We start from the raw sequence: 22,562 nt of genomic DNA, 5'->3' as shown, positions 1-22,562 counted from the left end.
AGACAGGTGGTACTACTGAATTAAGAATCTTGTTAATATCAGCTGCCTGTTATATGATTTTGATATGAGAAAATGAATTACTGATAGAAAGAGAATAACTTTCTAATTTTAAAATAGAATTATTCAGGGAAAATATTATAATTACGTTTAAATTCAAATAAATGAATTTTATTTTAATCAATTTACACCAAAGATAGGCGATAATTCTTCTTTTAGAAGGAGATGTTAACACTCCCAATGCTTATTAAATAACACACTGCAAATAATGAAAAAATCATTTTTCCTTTTATAATCGCTATGATTAGTTTTTGTTTGCACACATCCCATCTTTACATATAGCGTTTAACGCCAATTTATATTATCAATTTTATAAATTGATCGGAAAGCTAAAAAAAAAACCCAAAATTAAAACTTGTTAAAAAAAAATTCAAAAATCCATAGCTATTCACAAAAAATTGAATTTTATTTGAAAAAAAAAATCTAAAATCTACAGCTGTTAAAAAAAATTGAAAAATATAAAACCATTAATTTAAAAGTAATTTTTTTTTTTTTTTTTTTTTTTTTTTTTTTTTTGTGGTTAGGGGTACAACCCCTCCAACAACTACCCCCCATCCTGACACCCCTGTATCTTGACTGAAAAATTAAAGTTCACTCCTTACAGAATGTTTTATCTCTCCGTAATTATATGGATGAACTTTTATCCGATGTATTGGCTGACAACAGCAGTTATATTGAATAAGTAATTTATAAGAAATAAACACAGAAATATAGTTTAAAACTTTTATGTTTTTACTGTTTCCTAAATATAATTTTGTCGAATTGATTATCACGTAAACTTATACTTTTTAAATTTATAAATAATCCCTTACAAATATTAATTTCAAAAATATCCTATTTAATAATCGATCTCATCTTATCAAAAACTTTCTAAATAGTACAAAAGCGTCCTCTATATGAAAAATAAGCGAATTAAAAAATCAATACGTTTATATTCATATAAATATAATATTGATACAAAAATAAATTAAGTACTCACTGACTTTCTGTGTAAATAATATTAATAATACGCCTTAATAATAAAGATACGATGCCTTAAAAAAAATTATTCCATTCAATGTTGGACTCAAGTAAAACATTGAATCCCCCTCCAACTATGACTTCATTTACCTATATTATTGAGTTTGATTTTAAATTATAATATTGTGTAATGTGCTCAAAATGTTAAAAAGAGGGCGTTAACATTTAGTTCTTGATTCTATACAGTTTCACTTCGATTAACGAGAAACAGTTGTTCAATAATATATAATAAACTCTTGACTTGAGTATTCCTAACTTACAACTCATACTCAAAGCTCAAACTATGTTTTTTTCTAAAATAACTCTAGAACACAGGTCTGGAATAAATATTATTTGGACAACTTTTACCCCAGCAAAAGCAATTCTAATTAAGGAGTTATTGGAGAGAATATTTAATACTTCTATTAAATAATAAATTTTGATGTAATTTTTATATTTCAGGACAATAATCACCGGGAGTCAGAAGAACTGGGACTCTATATTTTTTTCAGTATTAGTATTTATCTATGGTGAGTCATACATAGTCACTCGAATATCTAGTAATCACGGTTTTCTCATGGAAGAGCCGACGTACCAAACCCGGAATTAAGACATTGTATTTATTTGATATTGATTTTATGTGTAATTGTGAAGTTGACTGTACTACTCCCGTTCCCTGCTATTACGATAAAGTTGTAGTACTAGATTGTAAAATACACGTTTAATACCTTTATTGTATCTTGCAACCTTTTTTCTGTAAAGAAAAATAAAAATATATGCCCAAAATGAGTTGGTAGTTAGCCAATTCTTTCCAGTTAAGGAATTATTATTTAAGATATTGAGTAATATTAATTGTTAGGAAATTGTTCATAGCTTAACAAATTCGAATTGTTCAGCCAATCAAGGCTCAGAATACTGCTAATAAGGGGAAAAGAAGTAAAATTGTCTACAGCTGACAAAAACTACAAAGTAAATTTGTAGGTTTTTGTGGTAACGCCGTGCGTGATAAAGTAGCCTGGGACTCAGGAGTAGCCGTTATGAAAAACTCTCGTCGTGACGTCATTGGATGAAATTTCTCCTACTACTTTTTTGATAGAAATAATAAATAAAACTGAACTACTACAGTAGTAGTAAGTATAAAGTAACTATTAAGTAATGCTTTTAATATTGAAAAAGTGTTGAAAAGCTGAGGACGGACTGCTGACGCTGTAGACTGGAGTCACGTATTATTAATATAAAGTGACAAAGTGTGCTAAGAATAAACAGAATAATAGAATTAGAAGGAGGATGCAATGACAGGAGACCATCCCAATACTAATAGCAGCGATAAGAGACATGATTCTGTTTTCGATTTATCAGCAGTCAATCCTGATAGATTGGTAGTTCTTCGTCAATTCCAAGATGAAAATGCCTCAACTCCACCTGAGGAAAAGGAAACTGCTCTTCAAGAGGCTATCAAGAGCATTGATAAAAATCGGATACGAAGTTTAAAGCTATGTCTCTATGATCCGAGACGATGTATCCTGTGGAAAAGTACGTGATCCTAAATATTATAGGGTTTTGTGTCCTTTTCTGTTTTGTTTTTAAATTAATTATTTTATGAATTTGTCAATTTAGAATACACTGTTTGAATATATTAAATTATATATAATATCCGGGAATAATAAGGAATTAACATAAATTATAACTATTAGTACTTAGTAGCATGGATTTACCTAAAATACTATTTGCGTATCAAATACACTCATTACTATGAGTTCCAATGCATTTAATCTAGTTTCAAATAATTACAATAATGAGGAGGACTATAGGAACAAATGTCAGTTAGTATTTATAGTAAACAAATTGTACAATCAAATCCGGATAAGAGCAACATCTCGGTTTTAACGAAAATGGGTTATTCACATCCGAAATATGTACATCTTAAATATTATAAAGTTTGTATAAAATAATAAGATATATAATTAATTTGGTTCATAATCAATTTTAGGCATATTATTTAGTCTATCTAAAAGATTTTTCTTTTCTAATAAAATGTAATGAAAGATATGTTTTTTTTTTTAAATCCTGATAAAAAATTTATCATATGGGATTTGTCTTAAATTGTTTAGATGAAGCTAAATTTGATCATCAAAATTTTTCTTTCCGACAGGCTTAACTATTATACTTCATTTGATAAATTTCCATTCGTTAAGAGATGGAAAAAAACTATCATGAAGACGATTAAGCAGCTTCTGTGATGTATTTTAATTTATAAACAAAAAATATAATTTACTTAGTATATTGACAAAAAAATGGGATTTTAAATGTTTATACAACCGATTCATTTATTCCAAAATCTTTATTTTGTCTTAAAATTTTACTCAAAATGAGTAATCTATTCGAATTATTTAGAATCGTTTCAATCCTTTAATCCAAAGGAACAATTTTGACATTCATGTTTGTGGCTTAATATGTTCTAAAGATAATTATTACTTATTATAATTTGGTGAATAGTTTATGAACGTATATTTTTTTGAATTCATGTGTAGTAAAATTATAGCTAAAAGTTTATCATATCCTAATTAGAATTCATATTATTGTCATTTCATTATGGAGTAAAAAATTGATTCCTGAGATTTAGTCCGGGTATGTTTGTAATTGCTTAGATGAGAGCTAGAATTAATTATCACTCACAATAAAGGCCTATCAAGACATACATATCTGTATTACTCATATAATTGCGAACTTATATATTGATTTTTTCTAAATGTATCTTTTAAAAGATTTAATTAACAATAATAAGTAATATTATAACAATACTTAAATGTTTATCAACATTTTATGTATAGTTATAAAAATATCCTACAATTCAGATGTGATTGAATCGTTTGAAGATTAAAACACTTGATGAATGAATTTCTAGATATATTTTCTATTTACCATAAATTAGGCCCCTTCATTAATGTGTCGTCACTTGCTTCACGATTTATGATTTCTTTACAACTGAATTGTATTTCAAATGTGAAGAAGTAATATTAACGACATGGTGATTAATTTTTATGCCTTAGAAATATAATATTTAAAGCAGAACTTTACATTAAAAAATCAATGTGCTTATTTTAAGAAACATGATCATTTCAAGGGAAGATTGAATAAATTATAAATTAACATATAAAATAAAATAAATAATTTATTTAAAAAATAATCTGATTGTGCTATGAGAATAATATAACCATAATATGATCATTATTCTAGGTTTATTGGAATTCCTTGCTGGAGATGAGTTGGAGCCCAATTTAAAAATATATCAGGATACTTTAACAACTCTTTATGCAGATGAATGTAAGTCATAATATTTATCTTATTATATATAGCTTTATAATCTGGATGATTTTCTCATCTTGTAAACTCTATAACTGCCTTTTTTTCTTATACAAATGATCTAATTTTGAACAATCAAATCCTTTACTTACTCATTTCTACACATGTTTCTGTTAATCATAACCTTCCAATCGTCATTTTTTATAATAAACTACACCTGGGAGTAGCACTTGGGAAGTGTTTGTTAATTATATCACTAGCTTAATTATGTACAATTGAATTGTGTCATATATACATGATATTATATAGTTACTTGATGTTATATAACTTAATCAATTAGTATTTTCTTTACAATTATAGCTTCGCGATCTTCGCCACCCCCATTTCAACCTTGTATTAATCCCAAACTTACTTCTACGTATGGATTAAATGAATTGGGCAGGGTGTCTGTTCGACGTATTGTTCACTGTGTCACTTACAACTCCCCTGAAATTCAATATTGTCCTTTAGTCTTCCCTCTTGCATCTATATTTCGGCATTTCTTAAAAGGTTAATTCTATTTATATGTATTATAGGAATAAGATAAAGTTATTTTTAAATTTAAGATAGTTATGTTAAAAATCGCAATGAATTATATTTACGAAATCACTCAACCTTGATACATCGTTTTTACTATATAATTATATTTACAAAATCACTCAACCTTGATATATTGTTTTAATTATCTAATTATATTTTTAGAGGACGAAAGTTATGCATTAATAATGACTCTGCTGGCATCGAAAGAAAAGAATTACATTCCTCATAGTCGACAGCAGGAAAACATACATGCATTAGTTTTACTTGAAATAGCCGCTAAATTTAGTGGAAAGGCATTTCGGAATTTAGAAGCAAATATTGGAACGTCTGAAGAAATGGAGAAATTTTTCCGACAAAGTCATCGATGGATATTTTGCCAATTACCCTTCACCCACCTTGTTCGTCTAATTGATTGTTTTCTTTTAGAAGGGGAAAAAGTTATTATTCGGTTCTGCATTGCTTTGCTTAAATCCTTTTCAAAAGGATCTGGACGAACTGAGTCTATTCGAAAAAATGGTTTATACAAAGCATTTGATCTTCATATCAAAGAAATTAAAGTAATAATTATTGGATCCCTCGTCTTTTATTCATATTATTTAAACTCACTCCCTTAGACATCTCCAACTCATTTAATGAACAAAGCATTCAATATCAGAGGTTTCAGTCAAAGTGATATTAAAAGAGCCAAGTTGCATGCGGAAATTGGTATTAAGACGCGATATCCTACGAGTGGTAGGGCTCAATCCCTTGAACATATTCCTATTTGTGATAACGTTACAGGGACTTTAACTCCAATGCAAGTACGTATAATTAATTGATTGCATAAATATATACCATAATATATTTAATAACAATTGCTTCTCTTTGATCACTATTAAATTAACTTTAAACATTTCCTTCTTGTTTCCTTTTATCTGCTAACATAATAATTAATTAAAGGAGTTTTCTACTCCTCAAATAACTCAAAAGTTTGTTATGAATCTTCCATCTCTACCACTAACGTCTTCTCTCTTGACAACGGAATCAGTAAGACCCTTGCTATAATATTGCATAATTTGTCAAAACAACTAAGTATTTTAATTGATTCGGCATTTAAATGTCGTATTGATGATATTTTATACAATCACACTACTAATAATACAATTTATTAATGAGTATTTTTATTACTTAGATTATTAATATTGAGTAATTTTTAATGTAGTCATTAAATTTTATTCATTACCTAGGTTTTCCTTAGTAATATACAATTTCATTAATTGCGTAGTTAAACAATTTGGCCTAAATTGAATGATGAACCGAAATTTTTTCTAACTCATCTTATGTATCATAGACCACAGGGCTTTTCGGCAGTCTCTACACGGTTCTGGGAGTGTATGAGACTGTCCACGATCTACATGTCAATATGCTAGCATTTCCAAGTAATTAAAATGGTAAATGGATTCTGTGATTGACCATGTCCCTTGAAACTATTGTCCTGTAGAAAAACTGATGCACCAGCCAGAACAAGATGCATCTGTATATAGTTCAAAATCAGGGCCAAAAACGGGTATATATCTCAGCTCTACATATTGAGGCATCTATACCGGCCCACCATTTTAGTTCAAAAGGAGCATATTCCGAAATAGTAATACATTTAAAATGAGGAGCTTTGCTTGATCCTTCATTTGCACTACGTTGAATAGCTCTATAATAGATAGGAGTAATAAAAATAGCCGAGCAAACACTCTCATAAAGGCCCATAATCTTTTGAACTTCATTTAATAAAAAGAAGCATGATTTCACTAATTTTTTACTCCAGTTTTTAACTTTAGACTGTTTGTCTGGTGGGAGAATGACCTGACTTTCAGTGGAATCTCATATAAAGCACAAATGTTCAATTTGTATAGAGGGCAAACTATTACCTTTTTTTTAAATTGATACTGAGGCCTAGATATGAGCACATAACTGCCACGGTACAAGTATTTAGCAGGCCGGAGTCGTAATCCGAAGCCTGAATAATAAAATCTTCCAGATAATTACTGCAAACGATGTTCAATTCACATCTCAGATAAATAATAAGAGATTTTAGTAACTTTTTAAATACGCAAGGGGCGGACGTGAGCCCAAAGCATAAAACGTTAAATTCATAGAAAATATCATTGAACTTGAAACGAAAGAATTTTTGATAGTTTGGGTCAATCAGAAAAGAATGGTAGGCGTTTTCTAGGTCAATAGAAGAGAAAAAGGAATGTAAAAAAAAACAAGTTCGTAAGGACGTCGCAGTTTCCATTTTAAACTTGCTAATTACAATGAATTTATTCAAGGCTTTAACATCAATAATAACTCGCCAACCTACATTCTTCTTGCAATCCATTCTTCTTGCAATAACAAAAATACTAGAGTATACTTCTGGATTTTTAGGAGAGTAACTATTCATATAGCCTTGCGTTTCAGCATGTCACCAATTTCTTGTTGAATAGCCCGATAACCCTCATTTGAATATGCAAGGTTATGAAAATACATGCTAAGAGGGCCCTGAGAAATAAATTGGACCTTGTAACCAGGTTTAAGTGCATTCATAATGAATTAGCTATTTGATCATAGGGTCCAATTTCAATTTGACGAAAAAAATGATGTTTTGCCAGCTACCGAAGAGGCGGCAATATCGTCATCAACAAATGAAATTCTGGCATCAAAAAGCCGAGTATATGAATTTTTTATAATGTTATTTCCGAATACTGCCTCCGAACGTTCAAAAATATTTAAATGTGAATAATTAACTCTTTTCGAGAAAGTCTATCTCTTGTTATAATTAGGCGGAGGACGAAAATTTGTCCCAGACGTCACCGTTCTTGAAGGGTTAAAAATAAGTGGATTATGATTTCAATTTCCTTGTTGCGAAGAAAATTGAGGAGGAGGTGGAATATTTTTATAAGTGTAGAATTTCGGATAGGGGGCTGCTAACTGACGATTACGGCCTTTTCTATCCATGGGATATCTGGGGACTTTTTAGCAAATTTCTCAGCTTCTAAGACAGTTTTTGAAGTATCTTTGGAGAAAAGAAATTTTTATTCAACATCCGCCTTAGAATGGTATCTGCGACGGCCGGCCTAGTTGGTTCTTTAATTGAGTAAAGAATTGATTTGATCTGTTGGGAAGCTAGAATTGTCTCGAGCCGCCGTCTTTCCGTTTGAAACGAGTCCCAAATCCTTTAACCAATGTTGTTAGAGGTATTTTTCCAACAATTGATTTCCGAATAAAAAGAAGAAGAGTAGACAAAATCCCGAAGAAAATTTTTTACTTCATCCTCGGAGAACTTCGAAAGAATTGAATTGCCTTTTATTTTCAGATTCTCCAAAGATTTATTATCTTGATGTGCACTCATTTTGGCATGTAGATCGTTGGCAGTCTCATACACTCCCAGAATCGGGCTTAAAGACTGCCGAAAAGCCCTGTGGATCTTGGTGTATGATACATAAGATGAGTTAGAAAAAAATTTCAGCTCATCATTCAATTCAGGATAAATTGTTTAACGTAGCAATGACATGAAATGATTATTATGACTCATAAAATCTTGCATCATCTCTTATAATTATCCAGTCTTAAATATTTGTGCTTCTCTTCCTTTTAAATAGATACGATTTATTTGGAAATGGTTACCCCCCAGAATTGCTCTTTGTCCAAATATATATCTTGCTTATTCATCCGATGAACATGGAGTATCAATTTCCACATTTTATTCAAGGATTGAAGAATATGAGCAGACTATTTTAGTAGTCAAAACCACGGATCAGGAAGTAAGGATGATTAATAATTTATTTGTGATCTTATTTATTTTCCTTCTTTTTAGGTATTTGGAGCCTACTGTTCATCATCTTGGAAGGAAAGGAATCGTAATGATGATAGAGGAAATAGGCAGAGATATTTTGGAACAGGGGAAACATTTCTATTCGTTCTTGCACCTAAAATGAAGCATTACTCCTGGGTTGGCCCTGGAAATGGTATCAATAAGGTTGAGGATCATACTAGAGAGCTCTATATGTCTGGAACATCTGAAAATATATGCGTTGGAGGAGGGTAATTATTAGTGTTTGTTTTGTATGTACATATCATTTATTTGATTACTTAATTGCAGAAAAGGATCCGCTCTCTTTATCGACAATACTTTAAGTCTAGGATCATCTGAAAAATGTGTCACCTTCAACAATGACCCACTCTCATCAAAAAGAGACTTTCAAATATCCCTCATTGAAGTATATGGACTTTATAAGTCTGAAAATTAAATTGTACGTTTATTTTAATTAAGGGCAGCCTACGTAGTTCCTCCGTGTAATTATTGCCTTTTGCATCGTCCTTATTGAAGGATGAAAATAATTATATTCAAATACGCAAATTCATTTACTAATGAACAAAATAATGCTCAAGTCAACTTTAATAGATTAATTATTACTCTCTTGAAAAATTTGATAAACAACAGGAGCATTAATTATAATCATACACCCAAAATACGGTGTTTGTTTTCATTATATCATTTCATTTGAGATACCTATCCCCATGTTTATTATTATATGATGTTAGGACTTTACTACATATTTTAGTTTATAAATCATTAATTAGTGGCATTTGTTTTCTTTATTCATATTTTATAATCACTACTGAAATTTTAATAAGGATATGTATTCAATGAGATTACTTCTTATAATATTATTATAGAAAAATTGTTTTGAGACTCCTTAACTGTTATGAAAAAGTACATTAAATTTAGATAATTATTAAATATTGATTATTATAATATAGTTTGATTGGTCATTCAAAATACATAAAATTATTTATTTTTTATATACGTTAATATAATTGATCATAATTTGTAAAAGCTATTGAAAGGATATGAACACTTTGCGACATATGTTTGGACTGAGAGACTCATACAATCTGTCGTTATGGTGAATTAACCGCATACTATATACGAAAAGTTTCTCTACTTTTTTTTTATTTTTGCCACGTTGTGTAAATTCTGTGGTCTGTTACTTAGAACCAGGAAAGAAATCCTATGAACTACTACTTAGGTAGAACATTAAGTATTTTTATTTTGATGATATAAATCCCTCAAACATCTTCCTTCGCGCATATGACGAGGGTAACGAGTTCAATAGAAAGTCAGTGATGCTAGCCACCATAACACCCCATATACTAGTATTGCATCATCGCCGCTTATTATTTGCGATTAAGTATGTAGGAGGCACAATTTAGCAGAATTTATTATTTATATGAATTACAGCAAAATTTATTTTTTTTGAAAAATGAGCGCGGTAAAAAAGGAGGATTGATCCTGTACTGCTGCTTGGCGCTTGCTCTTCTCTTCTTATTTTCTACAACTACTAGGAGGGGAAGGAAAATCATACTAACAGGCCTGCGTGCTTTTAAACGTCACACTAAAACAGAAAGAAGGAATTAAATGTCCGCACGTACACACGTTGTGAATGTGACGTCATGGAGAAATTGATGAGTCCATACGGTTACTACTTACAGCAGCAGTGAGATACAACATGTCTCCTTCTACAGCGGCTTCGACTTCTTCATCAACATAGTTCATAACATCAGCACTACTACTGTAGTGCCTACTATCCTTCCTAAAAGAAATTCTTGCGTTTAAACCCTAGATTTTTTTTTTGTTCTTTGATTCTCAATAAGGTTTTTTTTACTTAAATCAAGAGAATTATTTGGTGGAGTCAGTGTGTTCCTTCGTATTCAAGTCATTATTCGGAGGACGAAGGAGGAGTGTTCAGTTCCACCAATAGTTTCAAGCAGGTAACGTATTGTTTAGGTTAGGAAAAAGAGAGATAAGCTCAAGTGGGTTCAGAACTCTAGAGGATTTCTTCTTGTCCAAATAATAAGGAATAATAATATCCTAATTCTAGACGAAAAATAATTTAATATGATTTTTTTTGAGTTCATTCCTGTACTTGATCTTATGAATAAATTATTTAAAATTCAAACGGATAGTAAGGAAATTAATTATGAACTACGAACCCTCAAACAAATGCAGTTTATTAATATTAATTACTATACTATTAATTAATTAATTACTCCATTATTTATCATTCCTAACGACAAATGTGGTTTGATGGGTTTTTTTAAAATTATTCCAAGACAGAAGTTATATACAATTGATTCATTTTCTTTATTTATATAACTAAGTGTAAGGGTGTTCAAATTTGCCTTGAGCCTAAAGAGAGATGCCATCTTTGTTTTATCTCGTGGGCAACTTCATCATCTGTTCAATGTATGTATGTCTAGGATGTCTTGAAAGAAACATTGTATTTCCTCTGCTAAAGACACACAGCTTTCCAGTCTCTTTCAAAAGAGGGAATATTCGATTATTATTTAAATGATTTTTTTTATTTTCACTTTTTTTTTTTTTTTTGTAAGTTTCCATTGTCTTAAACTTCTAGATATTTTTAATAATAATATATTTTTTTTGTTTCTGTTGTTTACTTGATTGTTTTTTATGTGTATGGATTTTATTTTTTACCTGGATATTAATTTTGTATATATAATATATATTTACAGACGGTTTCTCCAAAGGGAACTCAGCATATTTCTTTTAGAAATAATCAGGATCTCCTTCTGATAAGTGATTATTATCGTTGTCCTAATATTCATTAAGACTTCCTGTCGAATTCAGCACGGCTGGATAACATCATTAGTTACATATCTTTCCAAAGTACTAAATTATATAGTTAGTAACCTGCCAAATAGGCACGAAACTTGGATAAAATATAGATATTAAATGTTTGGTAAATCAACACATAAACAATTATAAACAAAATCCAAGAAAAGGAGGAAATCCAAATTTATTGTTCTACTTCATATTTATGCTAAATAGAACCCAATATTTCATTGCCATATTTGAGTCAGTTATTGGCATTGTATATAAATTTATGGGATGAGTTAAGACACTCAAAAATTGTGCTATAATTTAGGACCTAAATTTGATTTAAGATACTGATATAGGCCCGGTATGCCCTAACAAATAAAATATGTCCATTTCTCATTATTTTATTCTGACGATCAATTTTGGCTACTTAATGTGCATCTTGCGACACATTCAAGGGGTTAATAAGAATAAGGTGTTGAAAGAAATTGACTATTATTCGTCGAAAAGTACAAATATAATCCACACTCCATTTTAAGAGAATATCATTCTATCTTGCTTGTGTGTTGACATGCCACATATGTACAATATATTTGCATCGATTTAGTCATTTATACTTCTTCTGTATTGCCAAAAAGGAAATATAATTAGGTCAAATCTCCCACCATTTTATTATCACTCATTTCGAAATCTTATTATTGTTATTATTATTATTTTTTTTTTTTTTTTGGTTAACCTTTTTTCAAGGGATATTATTTTGAATATATGGACATGTGAAGATATTTTGCAAAAAAAAAAACATAATAAAAAGACTATTTTAAGATTTTTTTTTTTTTTTTTTTTTTTTTTTTTTTTGGAAGACCACCGAATGGAAAGAATCGGCACAATAGTGCCTTAAGACCGGCGCTGAATTATGTGTACATACAACTATACTATATTAATTTTTTTTGTTATTTTGTTCAGGTATAATAATAATGAGGGAAGATAGTATTGATATTGCTACAATTACGGGTCTGCGTTCTCATCACGATTTGTAGTGAACGTGTATTATTTTGTTAGAAATCTATTCAAGAGAAATTGTATTACATTTTGTATAGTTCATTTTTATGTGACTGTGAAGTCGTCGATCTAGCACACATTTTCTTCTTCTGTTTGTGAGTGTCCATACAAAACTTTCTTAGTATGTAAATTTGTGTTTCACAGTATATTTGTATCTGTTTTTATCGTTCCTAATATTACTTTGACCATTTTCCTTCCACTTTTGATACTTTTTAGAAATGGAAAGTAACGGATTGACATTCTCCTCCTGGCCAGAAGATGTGGGGATCATCAATATGGAAATATATTTCCCTTCTCAATATGTCGATCAATCCGAATTAGAAGAGTATGACAAAGTATCATCAGGGAAATATACAGTGGGTCTAGGACAAACAAAAATGGGATTCTGTTCAGATACTGAGGATGTAAACACTCTCTGTTTAACGGCAGTGGATAATTTGATACGGAAAACTCCAGGAATTGGATTTGAAAATATTGGTCGCTTAGAAGTGGGTACGGAAACTATTTTGGATAAGTCAAAGTCTGTAAAATCCGTTCTTATGAAATTGTTTGAAGAGTCGGGTAACTCTGATGTTGAGGGAATTGATTCGACAAATGCTTGCTATGGTGGTACAGCAGCTATGTTTAATTGTGTTGCTTGGATTGAAAGTTCCTATTGGGATGGTCGTTTAGCCATTGCAGTGTGTGCAGATATTGCAGTATATGCTTCAGGTAATGCAAGACCAACGGGTGGTGCAGGAGCTGTGGCCATGCTTATTGGACCCAATGCTGGGCTTGTTTTTGATAGAAAATTAAGGGCAACTCATGTTCAACATGCTTACGATTTCTATAAGCCAGACATGTCCTCTGAGTATCCAACTGTGGACGGTAAATTATCCATACAATGTTACCTCCATAGCTTGGACAAATGTTACAATCTTTATAAGGCTAAAGCACGAAAAAAAGGTGACTTGAAAAAAGTAACTCTTGAGAACTTTGATGCCGTCCTTTTTCACACTCCTTTTTGCAAATTGGTTCAAAAATCTCTAGCTAGATTGGCTTTCAACGATTTCCTACTGGATCCAAATTCTTTCTCTGATGAACTTCAATCTTCTTACTCATCCCTCGATCTAGAAAATACTTATTTCAATAAAGATTTGGAAAAAGCTTTCATGAATGTTTCAGAAACTTCATTTCTCAATAAGACTAAGCCATCTCTAGAAGTGGCTACGAATGTTGGAAACATGTATACCTCTTCCCTCTATGGAGGTCTTGTTTCCTTCCTAATCTCCAAGGATAAAACCCAGGATTTAATCGGCTCCCGAGTCGCTCTTTTCTCCTATGGCTCAGGCCTTGCCTCCTCCTTTTTCTCGTTGAGTGTTAATCACAGGATTAATGAAGTTTTGTGTGAATCACTCTCCGACGTTCGTCACAAACTCAACTCCAGAACTAAAATATCACCGTCTCATTTTACTGAAATTATGAATCTCAGGGAAAAAACGCATCATTTAGCTCCTTATCATCCCACCTCCAGTCCTGACGAACTCTTTCCCGGAACGTGGTATTTAACCGAAGTAGATAAACTCCATCGGCGATCATATGCTAGAAAAGAAGCGAATAAAACAAATGGACATGCAGAGTAATTAGTAGATATTACCTCCTCCTCACCATTATTTCATTCAAAAGTAAGAAGACTCAGGGCTCAAGAATAAAATTATAAATACCTACATGCCTATTAAGAAGAAGCGAAGATATATCTATTATTCATAGTAAATAGATACATAATACATTTTGTGATATTCTTAGTATTCGTAATTCATTCCTGTGTCGTTAAATCCCTACTACTCAAGCTATTATTAAAGACCTTTAAATCGTCATCATAGAAGAAGAGTCCTTCTGAGCCTGCCTTAAAATGTAGTTATATTTTTTATATTTTTTTTTATTGAATTGTCTTTTAATAGAATTGAATGTTGTTTATTATTGCTATATAAATATTCTGTACAGCTTGTTAAAGTTATATTAAATTTATATATTATATACATAAGTAATTAATTACATATAAAGGATAATTTCATTTATATTATTTGAACAATAATAAACAAGGTTGTTCAGAAGTTCAAATTTTTTACGCTGTCCCTAGTATTGGATCGGTATAAAAATACTGGAATAAAATTGTCAGTACTAGGACCGGTCTTTTATGGTAACTACAACAGCGGAAATGTCGTAGTTATCAAGGTAATAGAAATACAAGGTTTGACCATCATGTAATCCAGCTTGCTAGAATTTTCAATCTGATGTACTGTACCGACTGCTGGACAAGATTTTGACAAAACACGCAACCACTCATCTACTATGACGTCAATATTAACAGCGTAGCGGAAGTCAAACATCAGTCGTACATGAGTTATTGTATAACCTAGTAATTCTATTAACCTTGGTAGATACTAAGTCCTTTCAGCAGTTCAACATAACCTCTTTCAAGAGACAAGATAGCTGAAGTTGAAAAAAAGATACTTAGAGATGTCTCAAAGTAGAAGGTGTGTGGCAAGAACTTATTGTTGTGTGTTCTAACTATTTTTTTTTTTTTTTTTTTTTTATCTTCGTGTTTATATTATTCAATCCTACCCATGAGAGAGAAATAGCTATAACTTTGCTAAGATTGAAGGACCGAGGTATCGGTCCTTAAGACCGTCGAATTGTAAAAAAGGTAGGACCGAAAAAAAACTGATTATGCTATGAGTCGATTCTTTGACTATTCCAAGCACTGTCTTTCCCCAAGTTACTATTTATTAGTTTTGGATTCGAGTAAAAAAAGTTAGTTCTGCGTCGAGTCATGTTAATTTAAGGAAAATATACGAATGTTCGAGTTAATTTTATGAAATGGCTTAACAGCTATGCTGCTCTTCTCATAAACAATGACGTATACAATTCATTTTTCCTTTGGAATATTATTGTGATCTATATTCAATGCACCCTAACCTACTTATTTCATGAAAATTCCTTTATAAATATTAAAAACTAAATTGACCAAAAATCAATTAAAAACAACCTTTTTAAGGCAAAGTTTTTTAAATTGAAATTTAAGTTATTTTCTTTAAGTTCAGCTCTTACTATTAAAAGGTTTAGTGATTTTCTTTATATTCTATTTCCTCCGTCCTTTTTACATAAACAAACTATATTAATCATTTAGTTATTTTTATGATCATGAGCGAGCAACAAGCAAAAAGGCAGCGCATCTCAGATCTTGAGTTGATGTGATAAAGATTACATACATTGTTAAGGGTTCTAGAAGCCTGGTTTTTATGTTGGTCAATATGAAAATATGGAAAAGACCTCTCCAGGATGTCAGGAAGTAGATGGCATAATTTAAAAAAGGATACAAAGTTCTTGTTAAGTTTGGAGAAGGATATAAAGGAGGATCTCACTAAGTTGATGAATCGCCTCGCAAACGAATTCTCTGTGGCTCCTAGGACAATTAGGAGAGCTATACAGCACAATTTGGGATTATTTTCTTTCACAAAGACCCCACACCACCTTTTATCAGAAGACATTAAAGTCAGGAAGATTGAGAGGTGGAACAAAATCCTAACATAGATCAAAGAAAACGGCTCAATTGTGAAAAATTTCTCGGACTTGAAGATTTTCACAGTTGTTCAATTCCACAACCCCCGGAACAACTGCTAGCTTGCAGAAACAAAAGAAGAGGTTCAAGGGGCTTACCACACCAAATATCCTCCCTAAACAATGGTCCTCGGTATTGTGACCTCTGATGGAAAGAAGATGCCTCTGTTCTTTTTGGACATAAAATCGTTCAGGAGGCTCTTTTATAAGGTGCTTTGGTCTTCTTCCCTATTGGTAAAAAACTTGACCAGTTCATTCTCCCAAGCCTCTCTTGAAACCAATTTTGTACCATCATGAAAGTTATGCTAATACTTCAAAAGGTGATAATCGCTTGATGAAATGTCTGGACTATACGCCGGGTGTAATAGAACCTCCCATACAAGCTCACAGAGCTTCTGACGCGTCGTTAAAGGTGTGTGTACCCTGGCGTTATCTTGATGGAATATAAGACCCTTTCTATTGGTCAATTCTGACCGCTTCTTGTCGATGGCCTGCTTCAATCTGGTCAGTTGTTGACAATATAAGTTGAATATAGTGTTTAAGTGCTCACATGTCGGTCCATCTTGTCGATTTCCGTTATTTTATCTGCATTTTAGATGATTGGCCTACCAGAGCGTGTCTCATCCTCGAAGTTCATATTACCAGAACGAAATATTTGGAACTGCCTCTTTAATACTGTATTGGGTACTTAAAATCCCTTTTTCTTGGCCACATGCTCCGCTTTTTCACCTTTCACTATACATAGATTTAACATATTTATAACAAAAAAAAGACTGCAAGGAGAAGGCAGGAGCAAGAAATACGGTACTACTGAGTTAAGACCCTTGTTCATATCAGCCCCCTGTATTATGATTTAAGATAAATTACAGCTATAAAGAGGATAGCCTTCTACTTTTCAAATAGCATTTGTGCAGGGAAAAAATTGAAATTATATTTAAATTCATATTTATCTATTATATTATACATTTTTAAACAATTTATACAAAAAATAGAACATAATGCTTACTTCAGATGGAAAAATTAACACCATGACGACCTATGAAAGAATGTATGTATTAGGGGGACCCACAGGATTATATATGTATTATTATTATTTTATTAGGGAAGGGGTGTAGCCCCCCTCCCCCTTGTCGACATCCTTGTATATCGTGGACATGGCAGTAAACGTGTTAAAATCAATTAGAGTTATTGAAAGACATAAGCAGTGAATGAAAAAAAAAAGAATTTAATATTTTATTTTATCTCCATGCCTGATGCAATAATCTAAAGAGTCACACCTGGCCTGGGAGCCATACGTTCCTGACCCCTGACTTACATCATCGTTTCTGAACCTTTTTGTCTCTATTATCCAATTTCAGAATCGCAGTATTTCATGATATTTTTCATAAAAGACCATTTTTATTTATATATATATTAGCAGAATTAGCCGGCAATGCCCAGAGTAATTTTGATTAGACTGAAATACAACTTTTTCTTTAATAATATAGAAGGTAACTCCTCCCTAACAAATCATTGGTATTACTCTCCATTTTTTTATGAGCAAACTCACATGTAGCTACTCACTACTTATATAAAGCAATTAATGTATGTACAAAGAAAGAACATTCACAAGAACCATTTTTCCTTTTTAAGGGTAGCTTTCTTCATTACAAACATTTCATCACTACTGATGTGTAAATTAGTATCTAGAACGCTCACTAACAAAAACAAACAAACCAGTGCTCTCCGTATGCTAAATACAAAATGTTTTTGGTGGGAGTTAATAATACATTTTTATATTAATAACTTATTCAAATCTTAGCACATAAGAGAGCAATAACAAAAACTAACAGAAACAGTGCTACATATTTGATACAGCATGCACAAGCCTGCAATATGTCATTAATACAACTACATTACTATTTCTAAAATTAAAAATATGTATATGATATGCATCAGGGATCAGTATATACAATACACCCTGTATATACATTCGATAATACATGCACATTGCACAACCCTGCAATATTTCATTGATACAACTACGTTGTTATTTCTTAGATCAAAATATCTTAATGATATACATAAAGAAAAAACTACTAAGTTTACCGATTAAAAAAGGAAAAACTGTGTATGCTGTTTTGTTTATTATTTAATAAGTCGTGGGTTTGTCAATATCTTCATTTAAAAGAAGAATTCTCACCTATCTTTGATGTAAGTTGATTTAAAAATGTATAATAAATAAATATATATGAATTTAAATATAATTATAATATTTTCGCTGCACTAATGTTATTTTAAGTGTAGAAGGGTGTCTCTTCTAAATTTTAGTAATTCATTTTCTCTCCACAAAATCATATAATAGGCAGCTGTCTTAATTCAGTAATACCAGCTATCTTACTCCCGCCTTCTTCGCGTGCTCTAACCCAAATCCCACCTCTAAATAAACATTAGGCAGCACTATATACAACACTTTTTTTCATAAATACAGACAAACATTGATTTATTAATGTAGATAGCTATATGTATTCAGTACTTCAACTTCATATAGAACCCTAATATACAGCACCCTTTCATGGGTTATTTTTAGTATCGTTGTTTACATGTCAGCTCATGGCCCCTTCCGGCCAAAAAAAAGTATGCCAACTATCATCACTTTGAACAAATATTAATCACGTGGTCTTTGTTTTGCTCATTGTTTTAATCCTTCAATTAGCGGAACACTGTAGCTGGGGTTAATAAATATTTTATATCTACATAACCATAGTTTTTTAGAGATCTAATTCACTAGATATATCATCTATCGAAATTGAAGTTTTTATTTATATTCAGGAGGATTTAGAGAATTTTCACATCCCTAATGATATGTTACTTTCTTAACGAAAATTATTTCCCATCTTAATATTTATAATATTGAATTTGATGAATTGCGTCTGTATATAATTTACCATAAATTGAATGTATTACAAAATAATATGTTTATTTTATCTTCAATTCTTTGCTCATCAAAGTCTAGTGAATAATAGTGATTACTTTAAAAAAAAGTATGATCCCTCGCGTGATATCTAATGATCCGACGCATGTTGCTTCATGGAGAGGTCCATGCTAGTTATGACATTTTATTTGTACAGTCCCAATCACAATACAATTCATTTATTTTAATGCTGGACTATATAATTAGATATGCGTATATTAAAGTGAATGCCATGAAGGGGACTAAAGCAATATATACTGGAAGTATTCTTAATAATATCTAAGGTTGATAATTTTGGTAAGAATACAAAAGCGTGCGAGGAGAAGGGAAGATGTACTTATGGCATCATTGATTAAATAATATACATCTTCTTCTATCAAGAACGTTATCAATCCCGCCTTTATTATTCACTATTAATATAATATTAGATGCTGATAGTCGATAGAGAACAGAATAAAATGCCTAAAATAACGTCACCTTCTGTCTGGATTTCTGAAAATGAAGGCCCAGGAATTTGGAAAATACTTACCGGATGAGAAATAGATGGTTTGTTGGATTTGTCATTATAAATGTGCCTTTAGTCCCCTGTCTAGAAAACACACCACTCATTATCCTTATCTCATATCAAGAGTATGGATATTCATCTATAAAACCAAGTTAACGACGAATACATCAAGTCAGACTTTAACTTTGATCTCACAAAGATGCTTATTGGATGTAATATAACCTTATCCATTGCTAATCATCCTACGTTCAAAAAATTTATGGAGAAATACACGGGTAAGTTCTTCCCTTCCCGAGGAACCATCATTAAATTAATGGAGGATGTTAGTAATGATGTCATTTATAGAAATACCCCCATTGTAAATTGTGAAGTTGAAACAATTTTCAGCATGTTTGAAGTCATCCACACGATCAAAGTTATCACTATAAAGTATAAATTATTTACTAATTTCGAAATGGAACTCTGAATTTTGTACCATCTAACAGTAAGTATTCATTTTTTTTTAAATCTAACCATAAAATATGATTATATTTTAGCTAGAAATATCAAGAATTTTGATACACAACTCATTAAATGGCAAAAACAACTGATTCAATTGTCGCAACAACAGGGGTAGTAGCTTTGGATGGTTCGCAACTAGTTTGTCTGACACTAGTTTCTTCACTTAAAGAATTGGGTATGATAATTAGGTTTTCCAATATTACATAGTCAATAAATATTACTTTTTATCACTTAAGGATTAGCTATGGTTCATAAGCTCCAATAACTGGTGTACATAAAACTTATAAAAGGCAAAAACAACTGCTTAAATTGTCACAACAACGGGAGTAGTAGCATTGGATGTAGTATTATAATTAGCAATTGTGCGTATCGTTGATGATAATAGTATGTTGTTATATAAGCATAAATAACGGGGAACTAATATTTGTCATGCCCTTAATAAGGAGTAATATCGCCGGACATTACTACATAATTAGCTTTTGCACTAAATCTTTACGATGGATTTAATTCTAACATTTTTTTTATTAGTATATTTATTGTCTAATTTTATGACAATTTTGACATTTACTTTATTATTAATTGTAATGTATTTCATATTTCCTTCCCCCTTGTTCTTCTTATCGTCTTGTATTTTCTTTTATTATGTATTAAAGTACTGTATTTTACTTAGTATAAATAGTCTTGTATTTTGTAAATAAGTTAGAGTAGGATTTTGTATTATAAAGAATACAGATGATCTTATAAAAAGTATAGTCTTATTCCTCCACGCCATTTCTTATTCTCATTTGTCTCTTGGTCATCCTGGATCTCTCCACCTATAAATAAGTTTGTGCACAACATTAATAATTATTTAGATCTCATCCGTTGAGATATATCTATCATGTGCACAATTGTAACTAGTAACTTCCTTCCACATTAGGAAAAAAGGGTGATGATCTTTTTGATTAAACTCCACGTCTGGCTTGTGTTTAGCAACTTAAAGTTATGACATATTTAACTGAATTCATGTCAGAACAAGAAAATATTATTTCAATATTCAGTATTTATAATTTATTGATATTATTAGTTATATGATTACAATTGTTTAATTTTGTATATTTAACATAAATGTATGATGGTTTATTTATTAGTATGTAGATTATATTTAATTTAAGCCTTCTTTTTAAACTTGGAACTTCAAATATATTTTGAAATACTCTACTTTGTCGTTTCATTAGTTATTATTCTGAGAATGTGGTTCATTGAATTACAATTTCATGGAGTGTTTACGTTTTCAAATCTACTGTAACGGATAAAAATCGTCTAAGTCAATTATACGTAGTATATCTTCATTAAACATTTTGCTAATAAATACTTTCGTTATACCCTCAAAAATCATAATAAAGCAGGCAGCTGATAATCAAATCAGTATTTTAAACAATGATACCATAATTCTTTCTCCCCCTCTCCCTTTTCCTTGCACGTGTTTTTCTCTACAGAATTATCAAATTTAGTTATAACATGAATAACTGAAAAATATTCAAATTACCGGAAAATTTAAAACAAGAACCAAAACTACTCGGATCTATAATTAGGACCCGAAATACATCCTTACATAAAAGACGACCTCAACTCTGATCTTAGTGAATTTGTTGACCTTTGACATGAGTCAATTTGAAATGGGAGCCTAAGAGTATAACTACAGTTTCACTTAATAATTTTTTCTTGTAACGTATGCATTTTTTCTTTCTTTTCCAAAATGCATCTTCATATTAATTCATGGAAGTTGCGTAGTTAGTTATAAAGTAATTCAGGATACCCTGAGCACCCATAGTAGATAAAAAAATATTCTCGTAAACTGCTTAAGTTTGGACAATAATTGTCCACATGTACGTACCTTCGTTTTAGAGAACAATGAAAAAGGACTGAAACGAAGTTCAAAAAAATTACAGTGAATCATTCATTTTCTTTCCGTTTAGGTGTTTAGGCTAATTAATGAATTAAAAGCATGAACATTATTCTCTATTTAATATCTAAACATGTTGGAGTAACTATATGGACGATTAATGCTTAAAAATGACATTGAAACTGCATTCAGACTCTCTCCAGACGAAAACATTTTCAAATCTACACCTCTTTTTTGACCACAATGTAAACGTAATATGTCACCGACCACCACCTTCATATTGGCAACAGTTCCTGTTATAAAATTCTTATTAAAAATCGTCAATTCGTATATAAATTAATATATTACTGGAGACGTTGTATTTGAAGAAGGGATGTTTTATGGACGTTTTACTAAAATATTATATACGTTTTTTTACATTTATATTTTTAAGAAAAGAAAAAAAAAAGCTTTTTTCGGATTAGAAACCTTTGTAGTAAAATAATTT

The 22,562-nt window shown here is 31.0% G+C and overlaps 2 protein-coding genes and 1 long non-coding RNA gene across 8 annotated transcripts; all 3 read left to right on the top strand.

The window, feature by feature from the left end:
* The first annotated feature begins 1,848 nt into the window (after positions 1-1,848).
* Positions 1,849-9,733, top strand: sky (GTPase-activating protein skywalker). 4 transcript variants are annotated; one of them, XM_040709973.2, is made up of 9 exons: positions 2,007-2,589; positions 4,294-4,380; positions 4,720-4,908; positions 5,101-5,495; positions 5,553-5,738; positions 5,878-5,964; positions 8,553-8,714; positions 8,768-8,994; positions 9,053-9,733. In XM_040709973.2, exons 1-9 carry the CDS (start codon positions 2,349-2,351, stop codon positions 9,198-9,200), a joined length of 1,722 nt encoding a protein of 573 aa, XP_040565907.1. In that variant the 5' UTR covers positions 2,007-2,348; the 3' UTR covers positions 9,201-9,733. The 4 variants fall into 4 exon arrangements, with proteins under 4 accessions (XP_040565908.1, XP_040565907.1, XP_071743961.1 ...); XM_040709974.2 differs by lacking the exon at positions 5,878-5,964 and having other exon boundaries at positions 1,849-2,589; XM_040709975.2 differs by lacking the exon at positions 4,294-4,380 and having other exon boundaries at positions 2,215-2,589.
* Positions 9,734-10,367: 634 nt separating this feature from the next.
* Hmgs (hydroxymethylglutaryl-CoA synthase) lies at positions 10,368-14,662 on the top strand. 3 transcript variants are annotated; one of them, XM_040709970.2, is made up of 2 exons: positions 10,368-10,725; positions 12,848-14,662. In XM_040709970.2, the coding sequence occupies exon 2, from the start codon at positions 12,850-12,852 to the stop codon at positions 14,251-14,253; it is 1,404 nt and encodes a 467-aa protein (XP_040565904.1). In that variant the 5' UTR covers positions 10,368-10,725; positions 12,848-12,849; the 3' UTR covers positions 14,254-14,662. The 3 variants fall into 3 exon arrangements, with proteins under 3 accessions (XP_040565904.1, XP_040565905.1, XP_040565906.1); XM_040709971.2 differs by lacking the exon at positions 10,368-10,725 and adding an exon at positions 12,536-12,726; XM_040709972.2 differs by lacking the exon at positions 10,368-10,725 and adding an exon at positions 12,644-12,752.
* A 5,563-nt stretch (positions 14,663-20,225) lies between these two features.
* On the top strand, positions 20,226-20,937 carry LOC139905205 (uncharacterized). The gene is made up of 2 exons (XR_011779798.1): positions 20,226-20,365; positions 20,427-20,937. It is a non-coding gene; the product is annotated as an uncharacterized lncRNA (long non-coding RNA).
* Positions 20,938-22,562: the final 1,625 nt, after the last annotated feature.

This window comes from Lepeophtheirus salmonis, chromosome 4, assembly GCF_016086655.4.
Source record: "Lepeophtheirus salmonis chromosome 4, UVic_Lsal_1.4, whole genome shotgun sequence".
NCBI classification, from domain to species: Eukaryota; Metazoa; Arthropoda; class Copepoda; order Siphonostomatoida; family Caligidae; genus Lepeophtheirus; species Lepeophtheirus salmonis.
This window is presented reverse-complemented; position numbering and strand designations above follow the sequence as displayed.

What these genes read in the sequence shown, in the direction of transcription:
- sky (XM_040709973.2), top strand. Translation starts at nt 2,349, where the DNA reads ATGACAGGAGACCATCCCAATACTAATAGCAGCGATAAGAGACATGAT. An exon ending in TCAAAACCACGGATCAGGAA is followed by an intron (nt 8,715 to 8,767) that starts GTAAGGATGATT and finishes CCTTCTTTTTAG; the next exon opens with GTATTTGGAGCCTACTGTTC. An exon ending in AATATATGCGTTGGAGGAGG is followed by an intron (nt 8,995 to 9,052) that starts GTAATTATTAGT and finishes ACTTAATTGCAG; the next exon opens with AAAAGGATCCGCTCTCTTTA.
- Hmgs (XM_040709970.2), top strand. Translation starts at nt 12,850, where the DNA reads ATGGAAAGTAACGGATTGACATTCTCCTCCTGGCCAGAAGATGTGGGG.